Source organism: Mesoplodon mirus (assembly GCF_964341445.2).
Source record: "Mesoplodon mirus genome assembly, chromosome: 11".
NCBI classification, from domain to species: Eukaryota; Metazoa; Chordata; class Mammalia; order Artiodactyla; family Ziphiidae; genus Mesoplodon; species Mesoplodon mirus.
In genome coordinates, this window is record NC_138987.1 from 87,609,905 (window position 1) to 87,632,927 (window position 23,023).

The window sequence follows — 23,023 nt, forward strand, 5'->3', positions numbered from 1 at the left end:
ATGACAAATGTTTACTTATCAAGTAACTAAAAGATTGCTGAAACATTATAACATATTGTGATAACAGCAAATATCTCTTAAAAGAAATTTCAAATGCAACACCATTGGTAAAAACGTGAGGAGTGCCTGTTACGGTTGTGTGTTTAAAAAAAAAAAAGATTAGTAATACAATCTAAATATCAATACCACCATGGAAACAGTTACCCACTTACTTAAACCAAGAAGATTTTAACCATTTTAGTATCAGTATATCTCAAAAGTGATGGCACATTGACAGGCAATGTGTGGCCTAATAAATTATCTGTACTTACAATGTGACATTAATTTCTGGAAAACATACTAAGTATGGTTAACTATTCAAGACATAAACCTAGATAAAGTTTAAAAAAATTATAATATTATCAATTTTATAAATATTTTGGTCCATTACACTGTGACTCACCTAATTTGCTTTAGCTCTTTATTTATTACTCAATAAAAAGTATATGAACTGACACAACTAAATGGATTCCTGAAAGAATACAGGTCAATACTAAGCCAGCTCTGACAAGACCTGGGAAAGATGATCAATTATTACAAATAATGAGTACAGACTGTCATTTAACAGGACTGTTTATACTAATCCTGGTACCAATAGTTTCTCTAGTTAATTTCAGCATCAGGGATAACTTAAGACCACTCTAACAACAGAAGTCCCAAACAGTGCCAATTCCTAAACCTCCTCAACTCAAAACAACAGAAGCTTGAAATACAGAGTATTCATTTACAATACTCCCACTGTATTGCAGAAAGTCTAATTTCTTCAAAGTAATATACCTAAGAGCAAATTAAAATCCAACACATAATATGTTCTATTTAATTTGATTCCATCAAATATGTGGGAAGTAAATAAAAGGGGGAAAAAAACATTTGAAAAAAATAAACCCTGTGTAAAAGCAATCCCAAATTACTTTGAAAAAAAAAAAAAGCCTAACTAGCAATTATAAATTAATAAAACTAATGAAAACAGGGAGTGAAAAAAAGAAATGACAAAACCAACCCCTCCTCGCTGACCATCTACATGTATGGAACGGATGTGATCTGCCAGATCTGGACTAGAGTTGAAGGAAGCCTGGCACTGGTCCCAACAACAATTATAGGCAATATTTTTGCTTGAAGAAGTAGTGCTTCCTTGTCCATTCATCATTGCTGGAGTTGAACGCCCACTGGAAATTGTGCTGTCTACATCCATTATAGTACTGCTTATGCTACAAAAGAAGAAAAAAGGCTGTGTTATTCCTAGAAATTCACTAACATGAATATGATCTTATAAATAATTAAGATTACCACTTGACATTCTGCCCCATAAAGCATACTAACCATATTTTCCATTAGAAAACAACACTGCTTTAAAATTATTTAGTTTCAAATAATTATTCTCTGAAACTAAATTTCAAATAAATATTATCTGCAATAAAGTGCAAATCGAGGCAAGGAAAACAACACTGCTTTAAAATTATTTAGTTTCAAATAATTATTCTCTGAAACTAAATTTCAAATAAATATTACTTGCAATAAAGTGCAAATCAAGGCAAGAAAAGCTAGTTCCTCAAAACCAGATACGGGGTAATTTGAGCAACTTTTGGCAGACATGAAGTCCCCAACACCATACCCTACAGAAAATAAACCAAACCAAACCACACACACAGAGCTCATCACATTTCATCCCTTCCACAGTTCTAAGAGGCATGATAAAGTAATAAAGTATAGATTCCAACTGCAAATAATTCAGAATCAAAAGATTATCTTTACAGTTTTGCAAATCACTTGTTGATCTGAAATCTTTTCTTCTATTCACTAATCTGAGAATACAACTGCTATCACATCCTACCTCTTCCCATCTCAAAGAAGTTGGGAAATTTTGCTGTATTTTCCCTTCTTAATAATAGGCAGAAGAGAGAAATCTGAGTGCAATAAAAGTTTCTCTGATTTTACCAAAGTCTAAATAAGAAGTACTTTCCTGGCCCTCATTTTTTTTTTTTAACTCCTACGCACCAAAAAGACTGAAAATGCCAATCAAGCCCTTTAACTTTTAATTTACTAAACAAAGTATTACATGTTAGTAATTCTTTTATTTACTAAAAAATTATTATATTAGTAATAAAAGTAATAAATAAAAGTAATTGAGTAATTTTGAATGTTCAAAATTTCACATCATAATAAAATGTAATACACTTTGCCTTCATCTTAAAAGCAATTCACTTTCTAATTCTCTTTTTTCAGTATCTTCTCCATAGAGAAATTACATGGACATGGCATCAATCACAGAAGGACCAACAGTAAGAATGCTTCAGACTAAATCCATTAAAAGCTATATAACTGCTTGTAATTTAAGTACCAATAAATTATAAAATTGATATTAACTTTTAAGGGGTATGCTTCCCTACTCCCAAGCTTTTATTATAGAAAATTTCAAAAACACAGAAAAATATATCTAAACCTGAACTCAGATAGAGACAACAAGCTACTGGTTACCAGTAGGGAGGCAGGAAGTGGAGAGGAGCAAAGACAAGGGCAGGGGGTTAAGAGGTGCCAACTACTATATATAACAGAAATAAGCTAGGATAAACAAGGATATACTGTACAACACAGGGAATACTGCCAATATTTTATAATAACTAGTAAATGGAATATAACCTTTAAAAGTTGTCAATCACTACGCTGTACACCTGAAAATGTATATAATATTGTACCATCAACTATATCTTAATAAAAATAATTAAATCTGAACTCAACAATTAACACTTTGTCCTATTTTTTGTTTTTCCGTTTTTTGGGGGTTTTTTGGCCATGCTGCGTGGCATGTGGGATCTTAGCTCCCCAACCAGAGATCGAACCCTCACCCCCTGCATTGGAAGTGCAGAGTGTTAACCAATGGACCACCAGGGAAGTCCCTGCCCTGTTTGCTATATTGCTATAATTTGTTTTTCTCAATCATCTGCAGGTTGCAAACATAATACTTCAACCACAATTATTTCAGCACATGCCTTCTAAAAATAAGAACATTCACCTGTAACCACTACAACCTTATTTGTTCACACCCAAGAATTAAACTGAACTTTTAAAATAAGCTTAATAATGACTTGTGTCTAACATCAAATGCACCCATTTTACAAAGATAACAAAAATGTTTTTGTAGGATGCTTCAGATGTGAAAAATGTCTCAGATTTCCCTTTGAAGGATATTCACGTATTTAAGTCCATCTGGCTAACTATCTACCAGTCAATACATAGATTCTAAATTGCAACTTTAAAACTTCATTCTAAAACTCTGTAATCTCAAGAAAACTCTCCAATGTGAATCAATTCTTGAATATCTGAAAATCTACTTATATACTGTTTGTTTCTGCAGGAATAAACTGTAAGTACGGTATATACTGAAATACAAGTTTTTACTTCAGCACTAGAAATTTCAAGTCTCATGAGGCCCTTATCTGCCAAATGGTTACCTATTTTCCTTATCGCTTGCTTCATATATTCTAAAACATTTTAACTGTAAAGTTCATACTTTCGTAAACCATACTGATTAACCCCAAAGGCAAACAAAATATTAACAATTTTAAGTGCAATATTCTCTACGTGCAGTATTATTCACTTGAAAAACAGTACTTCATGTGGATATGGATCCTCATAAAAGGAGAACATAATGCAGGTGTTAGAGGACATGAACTTTGTCTACCATTGGCAACAAGCTGCAAATGCAATGGCAGAGGAGGTAAAGGGCAGGTACCCCTACCCTGGAAGACTCAAGAGACAGTCCACAATTGGGCAGCATCCTCAGAGAGCCTCCCAGAGCCCAGCAGGGCAAACTGGAGTCCTGCCTCATGATCCCTTCTTGACTCCTCCAACTTCTAGAAAGTGTCTAATCCTAAACCACCAGGCTACCTTTCAGCCCCAGATCCATGCCGGAATCAGTGGTTCTCTCCAGTCTTAAGACTGATAAAGGCAACAGTCCTGATGCAGGAGAGCACAGGAGACGAGTTACAAGCAATTTCTGATTTTGACAGGACCCTGAGATAGATATAGATTTCATAGGAAGTCCTTCTTCCTATAATAGTAGGATAACAAGATGCTCAGAACTAAAAGGTGACATTCCACCTGACCTTGGGTCTAGGTTCAAGCATATATTAAGATCGTTCAATCAGTTAGTTCTCCTTCCCAATGAACTTACTGATTCTGTCAAATGTGAACAAAAGCGGCCTGGTATTTTTAAGAAAACCTAAGCCAGAAAAAGCACTCACTCTATTCAGATAGTTTCAATAATTTAAAGCAGTGCTGTTCAAACTAATATGTATATGAACATCTGTGATCTTATTAATTGCAGATTCTGATCCGGTGCTTTTGGGGTAAGACTTGACATACTGTATTTTTAGCAAGAGCCTACTTGTTGATGATGCTGCTACAACATTTTAAGTAGCAAGACTCTAAAAGATCTCTTTCATTATTATTACCCAACTGAAACTGACCGGACTATCTAAAGAATTGTCTCATATTGTAGAACAGTAAGCTAAGACAACCACGTATGTGCGCGTACACATACACACACACACGATGACAGAAAACCTGTAAGTTTAAAAAAAACACACACACATTGTTAAGAGATTCCTACGCAATATTTAGGGAAGGATGTAAGACATTTTTAACATAACAACATTCCCTTTTTCCTCTTTTCCATGGGCCTTGTTAAGAAACTATCTGGCAGACCAGACTCTAATGTCTAGAGTAACTAACTACATGGATTTTATGAAAATGGTTTCCCTTGAGAATTCAAGGGCCAGTTCACGCATACATACAAGAATAGCCAGCCTCTCTCTGATAACGCAAATTACTTCCAAGCAAAACATACGTTTGGTGGACATGACCACTGTCAATAGGGCTATCAACACTGACAAGATCAGCTTGCTAAATGACAAGACACAGGAGCAGAGGAAGCAAAACACGGATGCTATGTTACGAGAGAGAAGGAAGAGACCATGGTCTTGATGTAACAGTAAGAAAAGTTCGCTGACATGGCTTCAGATTCCACACTGCAAATGATCTTAAAAAAACTATCACTTGTCGGGCTTCCCCGGTGGCGCAGTGGTTGAGAGTCCGCCTGCCGATGCAGGGGACACGGGTTCGTGCCCCGGTCCGGGAAGATCCCACATGCCGCAGAGCGGCTGGGCCCGTGAGCCATGGCTGCTGAGCCTGCACGTCCAGAGCCTGTGCTCCGCAACGGGAGAGGCCACAACAGTGAGAGGCCCGCGTAGCAAAAAAAAAAAAAACAAAAAAAAAAACCTATCACTTGTCAAGTTTTGGTATATTATCAAACAGCCACACAATTATATTAAAAAGTATATTAAAATACTCCTTCCTGGGCTCCCCTGGTGGCGCAGTGGTTGAGAGTCCGCCTGCCGATGCAGGGGACGTGGGTTCGTGCCCCGGTCTGGGAAGATCCCACATGCCGCAGAGCGGCTAGGCCCGTGAGCCATGGCCGCTGAGCCTGCGCGTCCAGAGCCTGTGCTCTGCGACGGGAGAGGCCCGCGTACCGCAAAAAAAACAAAAACAAAACCAAAAACAAAACAAACAAAAAAAAACATAAAATACTCCTTCCTTTTCCAACTAAATATCTGCATGAGCCCAAATTTTCTTCATATGGCTCAACCAAATCAATTCATTGCACCAGGCTGAATGCAGAAGCAGATATGAGAAACTAGTTGTTCAGCCAAACATTAAATATAAAACAATGTCACTCTTCTATTTTTCTTAACTGAAAGTTATTTTGCATTTAAAAAAACTTCCTGGGACTTCCCTGGTGTCACAGTGGTTAAGAATCCGCCTGCCAATGCAGGGGACATGGGTTCGATTCCTAGTCCTGGAAGATCCCACATGCCATGGAGCAACTAAGCCCATGCTCCAAAACTACTGAGCCTGAGTTCTAAAGCTCGCGAGCCACAACTGTTGAGCCCGCACACCATAACTACTCAAGCCCGCGCATCACAACGAAGAGTAGTCCCGGCTCGCCGCAACTAGAAAGTGAGCACGCAACAAAGACACAACGCAGCCAAAAAAAAAAGAAAAGAAAAAAAACTTCCTGTTACATATAATTGGTTTATTTTTAGATTAAATAAATGTTTTTAATGTTCTCAGTTTTGAATTTTGATCCTGTAACAGTGATAAATGTAACGTCCATAAACAAGCTTTATGGTTTCTTCAGTAACTTTTTTTTCTAAATAAATTTATTATTTTATTTATTTTTGGCTGCATTGGGCCTTTGTTGCTGCGCGTGGGCTTTCTCTAGTTGCAGTGAGCGGGGGCTGCTCTTCATTGCAGTGCACAGGCTTCTCCTTGCGGTGGCTTCTCTTGTTGTGGAGCACGGGTTCTAGGCGTGCGGGCTTCAGCAGTTGTGGTGCACGGGCTCTAGAGCACAGGCTCAGTAGTTGTGGCGCACGGGCTTAGTTGCTCCACGGCATGTGGGATCTTCCCGGACCAGGGCTTGAACCTGTGTCCCGTGCAGTGGCAGGCAGATTCTTATCCACTGCGCCACCAGGAAAGCCCTTCAGTAACTTTTTTTTTTTTTTTTTTTTTTGCGGTACGCAGGCCTCTCACTGCTGTGGCCTCCCCCGTTGCGGAGCACAGGCTCCGGACGCGCAGGCCCAGCGGCCACGGCTCACAGGCCCAGCCGCTCCGCGGCACGTGGGATCCCCCCAGACCGGGGCACGAACCCGTGTCCCCTGCATCGGCAGGTGGACTCTCAACCACTGCACCACCAGGGAAGCCCAACTTAGCTTAATTTTGTAACTGGTAATAAACTTTGGATAGAAATAAGCATACTATATAGTTTTCAAAGTACTTATCAAGTTGTAGGTAAACATAACCACACACAGGGGATTCCTTATCTAATCATATAACAAGGTAAGCTATTATTTGGTTAAAAGGTGATGTTCCTTTCATCTATAATAAAATTGCCACTCAATACTAGAAAGATTACTCTGTGTCTCTCCCATACCTGTAATCAAAATTATTAAAATCCAGAACAGTACAAAACATGTAAGACAATCCTATATTTTTTAATTCAAAAAACTGAATCTAATTAATTCAATTAATTAAAACAAAGACCAGGGCTTCCCTGGTGGCGCAGTGGTTAAGAGTCTGCCTGCCGATGCAGGGGACACAGGTTCGTGCCCCGGTCCGGGGGGATCCCACATGCCGCGGAGCGGCTGGGCCCGTGAGCCATGGCTGCTGAGCCTGCACATCCGGAGCCTGTGCTCTGCAACGCGAGAGGCCGCAACAGTGAGAGGCCCGCGTACCTCAAAAAAAAAAAAAAAAAACACACAAAGACCATATTCTATCATAGGCAGACTAAGGCACTTTGTGGAGGAGATGTTAAGCCCTTATTGATGTCAAATTGTGCCAGTTGCTGGTCAACCAGTAACAATCCTATATTTTTGAGAAATCTGAAATTGTATGCCTGATAGGATACAACTTTGAGTGAACTCTCTACTTCAATTATCCATACCAGGCCTCGGCTCCTTTTGTTGGAAGAGACCATGATTTTGTGACCTGCTCCTTATTCTAGGCATTGACAAAGGAATTAAAAGCTAAAACTGAACCCGTTAAAAGAAACAGATACTTCAAGAAAACTATGAACTGCCTGCCTGTTACATCTTATGACTTTATCCTAAAGAAAAAAGGGATCATGTAACTTACGATATCAAAATTTGTATCACAAAAGTAAGGTGCTGTTTTTAAATCTGACTTCCCATTCTTTATCACAACAGCTAACCAGTACTGTTTGCTATATGCCCTGCATTGTTCTTTGCGCTTGTGTCAGACTGTATTTTCCAAAGACAGCCACCCCCATACACACAACTTCCCACATCCTCTTCTTACAGCTTGGCATCAAGAAGTGAGGGATCTATACTACCTCCCCTTGAACCTGAGCAGTCCTAAAACTCTTGCAGAAGTGACACTGCCAGAACTTCCACAGCTGGGTCATCAAAGGCAATACAGCTCGACCTGGCTCTCTTGGGACACACAGCTTGGGAGCCCTGAACTACTTACTCACCCTATAAAGAAATCTGGCTCCCCTGAAGCCACTATGCTAAAAAGATCCTGTGAAGAAAGTACACAGAACTAGAGAGAGATGCCAGGAGCCCCAGCTGTTTTAGCTCCCAGCTGTTTGAGTCTTCTCAGCCCAGGCACCACACACGTGACAGCTTCGTGAGCAAGCGAGCTTCCTGGTGACTGCAGTCCCCAGACTTTATACTGCTCCAAGCTGCCAAGCTCTGCTCGGACTGTAGATTTGTAAGCAAAATAATGTTTTAAACTACTAAATGTTGGGAGTTGATTGCCATGTAGTCATAGTAACCGGAACAATGCCTGATGTGAATTAACTCATGTAACACTTACAGCAACCAAATGAGGTAATTACTCATTATTTACTATTACTCAAGTATTAGTAGCCTCATCTTACGGATAAAAGAGACTGAGCAGATAAAAGGGACAAAAACACAAAAATTATGTGACTTGCCCCGTCATACAAGTACAAAACATTAATGCCAAACAATCTATTTGCCACATTTATACAAAAGAAAAATGAGTAAATTACTGATTTAAGAAATACTGAAATGCCGCCTATATTACATACCAAGATAACGTGACAGTTTCATCTGGTGTGCACACACAAGAAGCTGTTCCTTGCTTTTGTACATCTACAGCACACACACACAAAAGATATTTAGCATTACATGTAATTTGACTCATTTGAACAACAGATGAGTCAGATGGTTTTACAAGATAAACTATTAAATTTGATTTCTACAAGTCAATTAGCTCCATGAAAAAAATTAATTCAAGGTCAGTCATACAAAGCAACACTATTCTCAGGTAGAACTTGTTCCAAATTTAGAACTTAGGCCACTGAACCAGATTATGAGCCAAACAATGTCAGCGTAAAATCCAACTCCAAAATACTCCAGGAACAACGAGGGGACACTTTAGTTTTTATTTATCAAAAACAAAGAGTAAGTTATGAGATTGGTCTTAACTGGGATTAAGGAATTTAGACCACATCCGATTTCTGTAAGGCTGCCTGGTTTGGTCTTTCAAACTGCTGTGGTGCTATAGGCTTTCAGAGCTTTAAACTCAGAAACAATTAGGGGAAAAAAAGGAAAGATAAGTGCTGAGTTTATTGTATGTGCTATATATACGCTCAGGTCAAACTTCCCTAAGGTCCTTCCTACCCACCTAAGGTGGAAGGAATTCTGCTTCTTTATGATCTGGTTGATCTGTACTATGAGTCACCTATAAACCTCTTACTCAGAGTAAACTCCTAACCCTAGCTAGTGCCTTGCACACAGTAAATGCTCATAGTTTTCAGTGACAAACTTAAGTAGGCTTTTTTAAGGCAAGTAAAATATATGGCTTTGTCACACTGAGATAATCATTAAAATTAATTGGAGGCCACTAAAAATCATTAGCCAACACCAAGATATTATTATTACTATTGTTACTGTAATTATAAGCTATTATCACTGTAATTTAAAAAGTTAAATGGATTTTTCTAATCAAGAAAAAGACTACTCTCTATCCCTACAATTACTTCTCTGAATAAAGACAAAAGATTTTTCCCCAAGACCCAGCAGTATTCACCAAATTGGCCAAAAGGGACTTTATGCAACAATGATGAAATACAGTTCATGGAAAACAAGTACGTTGCATTCTTCTATCACCACTATGCACTGCGCACATCATTTTCAATTTGTTTCTCATCTCTAGTCTATGCCCTTTAAGATTACTCCACCCACATTTTTCATCCAGTTTAAGAGATCAGCAAGCAATTATCTTCAAAATGATTGTAATACTAGAAACATTCTACTTCAATAAAACTACACTATAAGGAGTCATCTTTTACCGTCTTAAAAAGGTTTCCAGAAAAATGTCTATACACAACGATGGTATATTAAAAAATCTGCTATGAAAAATACCCATATTTTATACAGAAGCAATCACATATTCATTTCGTGTTTTTTTAAGTTAGTGTTAAATCATAAAAATGATTTTATCAGATCATTTCAGTGTACCCATATCTGACAAGAATAACTACAGTAGAGTTCAACACCTCAGAAGACATGTTCAAATGACTGCCAACAGGAATGTAAATCACTAGAAAGGCTACTGCTCATTAATCCCATCCTCAGTACTTTAATAAGTATTTATATATTCATAATTTTGTAATGACAAAAATTTTATAATTTAGAAATGAACTAGTAAGTGTATTTACTAAGAAATACTAACACCCTTCTGAAATCTGTGTTTTCTCTAATTGATAACACTTTATCTTTCTAGAAACTCAAAATATAAATGAAAACCAGAAAACAAGTCAAGGGCTTTGAAAAGTGTTAAAATTAAAGAAATAAAATGTCAATAAAGACTCTCTCTATTCCCCTAAAGACTGAATAACTATAATACTTTAAAAAATTAACTTCTGTATTTCATAGTCTTAAGAGGAATCCAGGTTACAAAGTCTAACTATATAATTACAAATGAGAATAAAGCCCAGAAATGTCAATGAACTCAAGCACGTGTAAGTTATTCTTTGCTAAAGAGACAGGATGAAAAGTAAAACAGCCGCTAATGTAGACTACTGATATTTTCATTAAACTTCCCTGGTCAAGGTTGTTACAACAGTCCTATAGGCAGTGTAAGTATAGTAGCTAAGACCACGTCTAGAGCCAGGACTGCCAACATTCTCCAGGAGCTGTGTGACTGTAGACGAGATAGTCTGTGCGTGCTTCCTCGCCTCGCTGGTTCTGTGGATGAACTTCACCGAATCCTTTCAATAAGCTCAAGTCTCAGATTCTTAAGCAAACTAGACAATCAACAGTGGGTTTTCTTCTAAAACAGTGTGTAAATATATTTTTTCTTGAGAAACAAAATATAAGTTGGGGAATCCTGCTTTTATTAGAGTATTCAAATAATCACAACTTTTTTCGAATACTGCTTTCACATACGCTGCTTAAAAGAACTGGGGGAAGAAATAAGGCATAGAATGGTTCAACTCCTTGTTTCATGCAGCCACACTAATAACAGTGAGAAAGAAGAAATAGGTATCAGGTACATCCAGAAGAAATAGGTATCAGGTACATCCACATTCAGCTGAATTCAACCGATTACAGAGTTCCTGAATATACGGAGTGTTAACAGGTGAATGCACTGCAGGTAAGTGCTGGAAGTATAAAGATACATAGGACCTGAGTTTAATCTTAAAAATGTTAAAGCCTGGAGAAGACAAACACAAACACAAATGGATATTTCAATGCAACGCCATAAATATGAATTAGAATTATGGTGATTTTTGAACTCAGAAGAACCTAAAGTATCTCTGAGATCCTGGATGGAGCAAAGACACACCTGCAATATTCTTGGTTTGTCTAAAGGATAGGAAACACACACACACACACACACACACACACACACACACACACACAGCGCATATATACAGAATAGGTTTCTATTCTCAGGGAGCATACATTCCAGCAAGAGAGATGAACAGTAAACACTTACGCAAATTGGGATAGGGCCAATGCAGAACCTGAGTGCGGCAATGAGCCTAACAAAGAATTGGGGACAGTCTGCCTGAGAAAATGTTCAAGGTAAGACCTGATCGTGACTAGGAGTTACAAAAACAGAAGCTGGCTAATGGAAAAGAATGTGATTCACAATATGATACATATATTTATCTTCTGACTCCCATTAGAGCACTTGCCAAATCTACACCAGATTTATCACATCTGAGCTCCAAATTTCTTTATACTGTTTAGTCCAAAACCTTCACTTTCAAGAAAAAGAGTCAATCTACAGTTCAGAGAAATGAAACGATTTGCCAAATATCCTGCAGGCAGTCTCTAGTAATGCCAGTACTACAATACTGATTATTCTCAATAAAGTATTCTTTCCACATTTTACACATGAGAAAGGGGGAAATAAATGACACTGAATTAATTACAGCCCTAGGCCCATTACATATTCCGTCTCATTTAACCATAACACTAAGATGCTTCTTCTAGGGCTTCCCTGGTGGCACAGTGGGTAAGAATCTGCCTGCCAATGCAGGGGACAAGGGTTCGAGTCCTGGTCCAGGAAGATCCCACATGCCATGGAGCAACTAAGCCCGTGTGCCACAACTACTGAGCCTGCGCTCTACAGCCCACGTGCCACAACTATTGAAGCCCGTGCGCCTAGAGCCCGTGCTCCACAAGAGAAACCACCACAATGAGAAACCTGCACGTCGCAACAAAGAGCAGCCCCCGCTCGACGCAATTCAAGAAAGCCCCCGTGCAGCAACAAAGACCCAATGCAGCCATAAATAGACAGACAGACAGATACTTCTATTTTAAGGTAAGGAAGCAACTTCTGATAAGTTAAATTATAACGCCAAGTCTTTCTGACTTAGAGGTTCACGCCTTTTCACTACCCAATGTTCCTTTAGCTCTTTTAGTGACAGATGTGTCTAGAAAAATATGGTAAAGTATTGTTCCAGTTAAATCTTCAAGAAAAAAACTTTTTACTCAGAAGTAGTAACACTATTTCTCTTATTGATCACTCAGGAAATTAGCTTTTCTTTCCTTTAATTCAGTTTCTCAAGCATGACTTCTTCCCCAACTCCTACCCCAGCTCGAGTCTCTTTATTTCGCACCTGTACTCCTCCTACCACCTCCTAAACGGTCTCCCAGCTCCCAAGCTTTCCTTCTCTACGTTTGCCACGTGTGGTTAACTTTCCGGTAACACAAGTTTCATCATTCATTCAAAATATATTTTAAAATAACTAAAATGATTGTCAAGCACTGTGCCAGGTACTGCAGATAGTGCAATGTTCAAAACAGACGTAGTTCCTATTCTCAAGGAGCTCATATTCTAGGAAGAGAGATGAACAGTAAATAATTACTCAAACTGTGATAAAGGCAATGCAGAACTTGAAGGGCTAGCAATGTGTCCAACAAAGAATCAGGGATAGTTTGCCTGAGAAAATGTTCAAGGAAAGACCTGATCATGACTAGGAGTTACAAAGACAGAAGCTGGGAAGAGGCAAAGAATCCAATTCACAAGCTTATAGAGAGAAAGATGGGCACAGTTGTGTTGGCATGGAAGGTCACACTTTAGTCATTAATTCTTATTTCCCAGTTCCAATGTGGATCCTCTAATCTAGGCAGAAAGTTTTCTGAATATGCTAGGCTCTTTCCTTCCTATGTTTCATTTAGGCTTCCTGGAAATTTCTTTTCATCACTCAACTAACCCTAAAATCCAGTCCCTCTCCCATCAAATCTTTAGTCATCGACTATAACACTCCACAGTTTTAATTTTAACGTACTGTGTCACAAACAATTTACAGGAAAACTAGAAAACAATGGAATCATCTTTTTAGTCTTCTCTTTAAAAACTATCTGGGGATGCACATTTTTCTTATCACTAAACAGGGTTAAATGCTAACCATCAGTAAATGCTCAAAAATGACTTTTAAAAAAAATAAATTTATTTATTTTTGGCTGCATTGGGTCTTCGGTGCTGCGCACGGGTTTTCTCTAGTTGTGGCGAGCAGGGGCTACCCTTCGTTGCGGTGTGCGAGCTTTTCATCACGGTGGCCTCTCTTGTCGTGGAGCGTGGGCTCTAGGCGCGTGGGATTCAAGGCTGTGGCACGCAGGCTCAGTAGTTGTGGCTCACAGGCTCTAGAGCGCAGGCTCAGTAGTTGTGGCGCACGGGCTTAGCTGCCCCGCGGCATGTGGGAATCTTCCCAGACCAGGAATCGAACCCGTGTCCCCTGCATTGGCAGGCGGATTCTTAACCAATGCGCAACCAGGGAAGACCAAAAATGATTTTTTAAACATCTAAACATCTACCTGATCTCCTATCCATGCCCCAAATTGTCCATTTAGTTCTAAGGTCAATATCACTGTTACTTTCACAAATGTATACTACCAGTCATAAAAATGAACTCAATATGCTGTTAGATAACTGCAGATCCATTACCATTACTTGAAAACATATCCCGAAACCTTTTAGTAATAGATCAGCAGCATTACTTACATATTAAAAACTATTAAAAATAAAAGGTATTAAGAGGCCTTTTAGGTCAACCATATATATTAAAGAAAAGGATTAAAATGTAGATTTTGTAATGAAATATTTTGGTATAGCGTATCCTTTTGCAAGTTTCTGCAGCACTCATTTACAGATACTTGTCACACATTTAACAGCTGGTAGAGTACTTTTGGCATTTCAGATCTTAAACTGCTTCAACCAAAGACCAATGCTAGCTTTACTATTATCAGCTCTTGTGCACAGTCTGTCTCCCCAGCCCATGAGGTCAGGTGCTTTGTTTTAGTCACTGCTGTGTACCCAACACCTAAAAAAGTACCTGGCACATAATGGGGGTTCTATGTACATCTGTAGAATAAATACCTATCACATAATACATGCTTAGTAAATTGTATGCCAAATACTGTACGTGTAATCCCCACAGCTATCTTATAGGATAGGAACTATTACTGTCCCCCTCCTGCAGGTAAGAAACCTGAAGTAGTAGAAAGACATTAAATAACTTAAATGACTGTCCCATGGTCACCCAGCTTCAGTGAGAGCCACAATTCAAATCCAAACATTCTGACTCACCTTGTACTCTTAACAACTTCTCTCCCTATACTTCTCTCCTTAACTTCAAATTTTCCATGTACCTTTGATAAAATGTTGGGCATTTTTCTACAATAAATGCTCCTAAACAATGGTTTTAAAAAAAAGAACCCTCGGGTGACTATCCACTTCAGATTTTCCATCCTTATACTTCTTTTAAAATAAGCTTTTTACAGAAATTTACAATTTCAAAGTTGTCCGATCATTTAAAAAGTATTTATTATGCACCTCTGGATCGCCTCTAAATTGGTAGTTCTTAACTTAGACCAAACCCTTTTAAGACTCTGAGAAAAACTGCTGACATCTTCTCAGAGAAACGCCCACATAAAATTTTGCATACGACCCCAAAGGCCTTACTAGAGTACACCCCCAGAGAAAAACTGGCCTTAAACTCACTATACTAAATACAATGATCCAGCCAAAGGCACCAATTCCTGGCCCTCACTTTACAGTCTTCTTTATACAAATTCTACTGTAGGCATTTCAATTTAATTCTAATAGAGTACTCACCATATGCAGGTACTGTGCTAGATACTACAAAGATCTAAATGAGCTAAACTGTCCCTGCTCTCAAAACTACCATGCTACAACAAAAAGGATGAAGCAAGCATTCAAGTGCTTTGAACAACATGGATTCTTCCAAACGGTCCATAGGGCTCCTTAACAGAAGTTCACGTGGACCTTAGAACACCTTCATGGTTAAACCTAACCCTGTCATCCTGCAGTTGAGGAACTAAGGGTCAAAGATATTACTTAAAATCATAATATAAGTAGCAATGCTAAAATCTGAATTGTGTCCTTTGACTCTTGATTACAGGCTCTTTATACTGCAATATTCTACATCCCTACATAACAAAGCCAGAAATTGAGATGAAAAAATAAAGAAGAAATACAAACACAGTAATTAAAAAGAAAAAAATTAAAATCAAGTTTAGTAAGACCAGGAAAGAATTTGTTGTGGCATTTTGATGGGTTTTTTTTTTTTTTTTTTTTTTTGCGGTACGTGGGCCTCTCACTGTTGTGGCCTCTCCTGTTGCGGAGCACAGGCTCCGGACGCACAGGCTCAGCGGCCATGGCTCACGGGCCTAGCCGCTCTGCGGCATGTGGGATCTTCCCAGACCGGGGCACGAACCCGTGTCCCCTGCATCGGCAGGCGGATTCTCAACCACTGCGCCACTAGGGAAGCCCTTTGATGGGTTTTGAAAGGTTGTCTCAGTCAACAAAAATCTGAAGCAATTATTATGTATCACAGTATGAATAAAAAGAAAAATAGGAAAAATGTACCTGCTAAGTGAAGATGTATGAAGAATATGTGAGCAGGTATATTTAGGTCATAAAACCCTTGGCTCTCTTTCTCTCAGATGACTTGCTCTGGGGGAAACTAGTTGCTATGTCCTAAGAACACAAAAACAGCCTCATGGAGATACTGACCTGGTGAGTAACTGAGGCCTCCTGCCAAAAAGCTACATTAAGTGAGCCGATTTCCAGCCCCAGTCCAGCCTTCAGATGACTGCAGTGCTGGCCAACACTTTCGCTGCAACAGCAGACTCAGCCAGAACCACCGAGCTAAGCCTCTCCATTCTTGACTTTCAGAAACCACATGTGATACCAAATGTTTGTTTTAAGTTGCTAAATTTGGGGGGTATCTGTTACACAGCAATAAATAGCTAATACAACAGGCAAGGTGTGACATCTCTAACTTTGTTTAGAGTCAATAAAGTTTTGTGCTAGGAATTATGGCAAAACCACACTCTGGAATTAAAAGTTTCAGAGCAATATGCAAGATGGATGAACTGGGAAGCATTTTGTCTTCCTGTATCCCACAATATCCAGTAGAGTCCTTCCTGCACACAGTAAATACCTATGCTTGGTAACAAACGAGCTTGCACACAAGATTTCCTAACTGACCCAATGCAGTAGTCTCAACGTTTCTTAAAAGTAAAATGGCCCCTTAGAATCTCTCCATATAAGTTCAATCCTGAAAGCTGTAGTTTTATTGTCGTTCACTTTTTAGCACAGAGCCATATCTTCCTTAACTGAGAATTACAATCCGTAATCAATGACAACTGAGACCTGTTAGAAGCTCTTCCCTAAATTTAGTCAAAATTAAAAGGTAGATTAAAACAGGGATTCTGGAGAGACTATGAACAGCTGCTTCAGAGTTGAAAAGTGAATGGTGAAAAGCAGTTCCATCATGAAGTATGAGCAAAATCTTACCTCTTATAAAAGTATTTTATTGCCTCAACCATACAGAGCCTTAATAGGTCTTGATGATAACCTCAACATGCAGCCTTCTAATATTAATCTGATTTAAAAGTTTAGCCTCCATACTAGAAAAAAGATTTTCCTAATCATATCACTGGGAAAGTGCGCAACATAACCCTGTTTTCCCAGTGTCAAAACAATCTTAATTATACCTCAAAGTTTGCAACCCATTAGGTTGGTAATCCAAATTTTAATCCACAAAACAGTAAGGGCCTGTAGTCTTTGCTGATCATTAAGTTTCATACTAAATGCCCTTCCCTATCACCCCAACCTTATGCATGCACTCTTCACCTGACACCTGGATTTAACCAGAAAGTCTGATAAAGGTGGCTTTTTCAAAATAAGTCGTATCTTATATTCTAGATGAGAGGGGGGAACCGTAATAGAGACAAATAACCACAAAACAGAGGCTGTTGTTATCAATTCGCTTATACAGATAAGCAACTGAAGAGTATTTTCATGTATAATCTGATTCAACAGGTAGAACTAATTTCTACACTAAAAATATTTCAGAGGCATTCTAAAATTCTATTTAAAAGTCAACTTAGCCTCTGAAATTAACTTAAAAGGTGGTAACTTTTTAAAAGGTACTTAAGCTTAGATTCAAAGTAGAATAAAATAAAAGCTAGTTTTTAGTGGCCTCACGCAGCTAAATATTCCCCTCAAAGAAAATCCCATTATCTTTATAACCAAACTAAAAGTAAACTACGTATTAACTTTAAGGTTTTCTAACTTTACCACAATAAACACACCAATACACTTAGGCTGGTTCTGAATAACTTTCTCCTGGGAAAAACAATGTTTTTGGTACCAAGTGTGATTTAATCATTTTATAAATTAATCACTTTCACAACACTTCAAATACGTTTTGTAGACTGACTCCTTGGATCACAAGCTTTAATATCCAAATCTTCAGTTAGTTCTTTCTTAAAACGGAGCACTTACAGTTAAAAATATTTAAGATCATTTCAACAACTTATAAAGTATGTTAGATAAACTCAAAAGTATAAACTAATTTCAAAGTGAAAGAAAAACTCAACTGGCATTCTAACAAAAAGAGTAAATTCTAATGATAATAAAATCCGTGCAATAGGATGCCTCATGTTTCTAAAAAGCACTTTAAAACCACTATATCCTCCCATCAGTTACAAATATAAAGACTTCCGACCGTGAAATCAATCTATAAAATCCGTAAATTGATGTAATCTGCAGGACAGTTTATAAGAATTATGAATCCTCTGCAAATTTAAAATAACTCTTAAAAAAAAAACTCAAAGGCAAAAAAGGGGGAGTTTCAAAATTAAGATTATCAAGACCACAACCAGTTTCACTAGTCACATAAGGTTTTTTCATACAAATGATAAATTTATTACCCTGTAATGGTAAAATGATTACAGTGTTTTGTAATGTTTAAGCATCAAGAAAAGCAAGTACATTTGGTTATCAGGTTTTAACCTTATTTGGCACCAATATCTTACTCCTTACTCTGAAATATGATGTAAAAATTACATATTCAAGTGAATATCTAATAAAAATGAAGTCAAAACTCCACTTCCTGAAATACTGCTTGGCCAATTACTATCTCCTAAAAGGACTAGTAAACAGATATTAACTAAAAAAAAAAAAAAAAAAAAACACCAAATACCTGGCACATCCTGCTTGTAGCTATTTAAAGTGAATTATTCTAACTCTTGTGAAGTGGAAATAGCAGAGAACCTTTGTTCAGATCCAGCTCCACCACTTCCATTCTATACTTACTGTTTTGAGTAAGACACTCAACTTGCTTCTTCATCTGTTAAATGGAAGTCAAAATAATACCTACCTTGTGCCAGAGTTGTGGAAATGAACTGATTAAGGCATTTAAATCGTGCAGTGCTAGGCAAGTGTGTTATGGGTGTATGTGTATACTAGGTACATGGAACAACTGTGGTAGATGCTGACTGTATAAATTAATGTCAACTTTCAAATATCTACTGGTACCAAAGAAGGAGTATACAGTAAAATGATAAATGGCACACGCTTCATTGTGCAGTTCACATCAATTTTTAATTTTCTTGAAGACATTCTCATTCCTGCCATGCCTGTATAGTTCAGGACAATTTTTCCAAGGTTTGCACTCTCTACTTTACCCCACTCAAGATGTTTCCTTAACTAGGCATTAGAGTAAATGTCAAACAGAATTTGATGCTATATTTTCAAAATATTTAGAACTGTGAATTCCTTATAACACTAAATATAAGCCATTGTGTTCATTTTTATGTTAACAATAGAATTCCTAGAACTTTAGAATACTTTAACTTTTAAATCCAAGTCAATAAAGATTGTTAAAAATTCTACTGCTCATCAAAACATTAGCAGATGATCAAAATAACTAATATACTTTAGATGCATTATAATATGCATGACATGCTTCTCTGTTTTAAAAAGTACATTAAAAACCAATTAGTTAAAATACGAAGTTTTCCAGAGATCAAAAGTAATGATAGTAACAACTGAAACATACCATAACAATAAACTTCTTAATGTCCCGAAAAAATGAAGCGCATTTTTGTCAGTCTCCACATTCCTTCTAAGAAGCTTTAGAAAAATGCTACTAATCCCTTCAGAGATCTCGCCAAAACATGACTTTAAATATTATCATCTAAAATCATGACTCTCACGTTGAAGCATTACTGTATAAAGATTTTAAAACGCATACTAACATGCTGTACCTTAAGACTGCATTTTGTTACAATTCCAACTCTCTTCGATTCCGCAAAGTTATTTTAAAGGACACCAATTCATTATTCTTTTACACTACGATTTATACGTTTTTAAAACTTTCTCCCCAATTTGGTCACCAACGAAATAGAAGTTACTAAAATCACTTTGGAGACCACGTTAATGGCCACACATGAGGAATTCTGGAAGCGCTGATTAAATATAAAAGAATAGTCTTCACTTTCCTAAGTAAAGGAAAGTGATGGTTGGGGGTCTCCTCCCTGAACAAGGAAGTTCTGTTACATCCAAGCGAGACCAGCCATGTTGGAAAACACTTGTCAATTACGGTTCTGACAAGTATTCGCGAACACGGCTGGATGAAGCTAACCTTGTGTACCGAGGTGCGTACATCAAGGCCCTCTTCGGCTCCGCCACAGGATCTGGGCCTACTTTGGGGATTGTTTCCGAGTTGGAGCCGTCCTTCGGTCCGTACGGAGTGCAGAGCCGAGGGGAAAGAGGGCGGGGAAAGGAGAGTTGGGGGGAAAAGGGTTTGAGAGTTGGAAGCCGCTATCCGCAGCGAGAGGGGCGCGGCGGCCGGCAGAGGTTTCCTAGTTGAGAGCCGGGGGGAGGGGCCGAGGATTCGGGGAGCAGGGGGATCTCAGCAAAAAGTCCCCTCGGGCCCCTCGGAGTGGCCTAGGAGCACAAGAGGAGGAAGGGAAGGGGAAACGCTTCAGTGCACTGACCTGTCCTCGGAGTCCATGCGGCTCAGGGGTTCCCCATCCGACGACATCTCCAAGCTGCCTCGCCGGCCCGCGGAGGTCGCGCTGCTTCCGCCTCCCCCGGTCCCGTAGCCCTCATCGCCGCCGCTGGAAACGACGCTGCTGCTGCTGCTGCCGCCCCCGCCGCCGCCCTGGCTGCCCCGCGGTCCCTTGGGCTCCTCCAGGCCCTCCTTGCCGTCCCCATCCCCGCTGCTGCTGCTGGCGGCACCGGGGCTCAGCGAGCGCGTCTCGTCGCTGCTGCTCCCGCCGCTGCTGCCCACCAGGCTCTCGGCGCTGCTCTCCTCCTCGCCCCCGCCGCTGCTGCTGCTCTCGTCCTCCTCCTCCTCGTCCTCCTCCTCGTCCTCATCCTCCCCGGCCTGGCTGGCGCTCTCGGGGCTCGGCTCCGACATCGTCTCCGCCTCGCCGCCCCCCACTCCGCCGCCGCCTCCACCGCCCCCACCGCCGCCGCCGCCGTTCAGCAGCAGCGCCGCCACCGCCTCGGCCTCCGCCTCTTCTTCCTCCTCCTCTTCCTCCTCCTCCTCCTCCGGCGGCTCAGCCCGACCCCGCGCCGCCGGGCTGGGGCTGCCGGGGGGCAGAGGGCTCAGGCGGGAGAGCTCCTCCAGGTCGGCCATGTCGGTGATAGCGGCGGCCATGGCGGCGCCTGCTCCTCCTCCTCCTCCTCCCCGCCGCCGCCGCCGCCTCCCTCTCTGGACTCTCGCTCCCGTGCCCCCTCCCGAACGCCCAAAACTCCTCCGACGCCGCTGCAGAGCAGGAGGAGGGCCCGCGAGCTGCGTCAGCCTGCACACGCGCTACGGAGCCCGCGCGGGGACAGGCGCGCGACTGCGCGCACTCACGCGGAGACAGCTGCGCGCCTGCGCGGCGGCACGCGGTGGCGCCTCCCCCCACCGGCCGCGGATTCCGCGCCCCCGCTGGTCCCCGCCTGGCCTCCGCCCCGACCCGCCGAGGACTCAGAGTTTCCGCGGGGCCTTCCCACGCCTTCCCTGCTCGCGCTGCGGGCGGGACACGCGGAACGAAAACCTGAGCGCTAGCCGGCGATTCTAACAGCCCTCCGAGGTCTCAAGATAAAGTCATTCATTCCGGGGGGTGTTTGGGGAGCGTCCCCAAAGTACCTCGCACAGGCGCTGAGCCAAGAATCGAACAAGTCCCTGCGCTTCTGAGAGCTGACAGTCTACGAGGAGAGGCGATTAAAATGAGTAAAAATCAATAATACAGTGAGAGGTACTGAGTCCATACGCGCGACATAGAGCCACAGGTTATCATCTAACCTGCGTTCGAATAACCCGAGGAATGGTTAAACCACAGTCTCAGAGCAGACATGTGTGTTCAAGATCTTCAAACTTTTTAGCTCCTGAGCCCTCTAAAACGATTTTGTACATCCTTATACGGTTTAAAGTGACATCCACAGTTTTTCCAGCTTCTTATATTTTATAACTGTCACTTTTTTAAACGTAGCCAATGAACCCTAAATACCGTAGAGATTTAACACCCACCAATATCCACTTTTTAGAATCTGATCTCTTTTATGCTTGGGCAATTTCCATCCTTTATCTTCTGGGACTCATGTACATTTTACATCCTGTCCAGAATTTTATCTTAATAATATATTTTATATTCGAACTGTTTTATCGATCATCTTATATTTCCTTGTAACAAAAATGTGTACAGAAATTGAAATTTAACGGTTGTTTTTAAATCTCCTGTGATCATAACACTCAAGTCTTATTTCAACTGCTCAAAACAAATATATTTCAAAATATTTATAAATAAATATTAAACACAAAAGTAAAGTTTTGTTGGCAATGCACCTCACAAAGATGGAATTGAATACTTTTTTAAACGGGATTATTTATCAGTGGATGAGTATTTCTAGAATGAGAACGAGCTACTTCAATTCTATTCCAAGCTTTCAGTTCCATGGATGTAAGCACTGAGAAAACTTGTTCACATAAATAAGTACATGAGAATGAATGGAGTTTTGTTACAGCAATGCAACTCAATTCTTCGAACTGTTTCCAAATTATATGCCCCAAAAAGTCACACAAAGATCTAACAAGAAAAAAATACTTTTAATGGTCTATCTGCTGACAACACAGACTAGATTCTCTTTCAACTTTGTTGAAAGCAAGTAATTGAAAACCACCTGACTTGTAAAAGGATGTGTTACTCATTCTCATTCACCAGTCAATTGTTCCTTTTTCGGTGTCCTGGAGGTTTTTGCATCCCCGGGAGTACAGCACCTTAGGAAGATGTGAGGTGGGGCAGAATTATGCCTTTCTTTTGTAAAGTAGGGGAGGGGCAATTGGGATAAGGGAAGCTGCAAAGGAGCCCACATTACCCTCTGACCCCAGGGCACATTTTCAGGCAGATCCTTTTAGGTAAAAGGGAAGTGAGAATCAGAGAACTGGACTGCCTTAAAACAGGCTCGGCGCTCCTACACATCTTAGAAAGTCTTCATACACCATGAATACCCCAGTATTATGTCTATTGCCTTAGGCCTTTGGACAGCTGTTATATGTTCCATATGCTGCCTCAAGGGAAAGCAAAAATAAAAATAAGAAATAATAGTATGGGGC

General features: G+C 40.0%; 1 protein-coding gene across 1 annotated transcript in view; it reads right to left on the minus strand.

The window, feature by feature from the left end:
• The window catches only part of AEBP2 (AE binding protein 2), a 56,565-nt gene extending 35,423 nt beyond the window's left edge, over window positions 1-21,142 (minus strand). The window contains exons 1-2 of the mRNA XM_082636514.1: window positions 20,415-21,142; window positions 1,040-1,247 (exon numbers count right to left, since the gene is read on the minus strand). Of these exons, the coding sequence (XP_082492640.1) occupies window positions 1,040-1,247; window positions 20,415-21,082 (876 nt within the window). The 5' untranslated portion in view covers window positions 21,083-21,142. The remainder of the gene's footprint in view (window positions 1-1,039; window positions 1,248-20,414) is intronic.
• Between the last annotated feature and the right edge of the window lie 1,881 nt (window positions 21,143-23,023).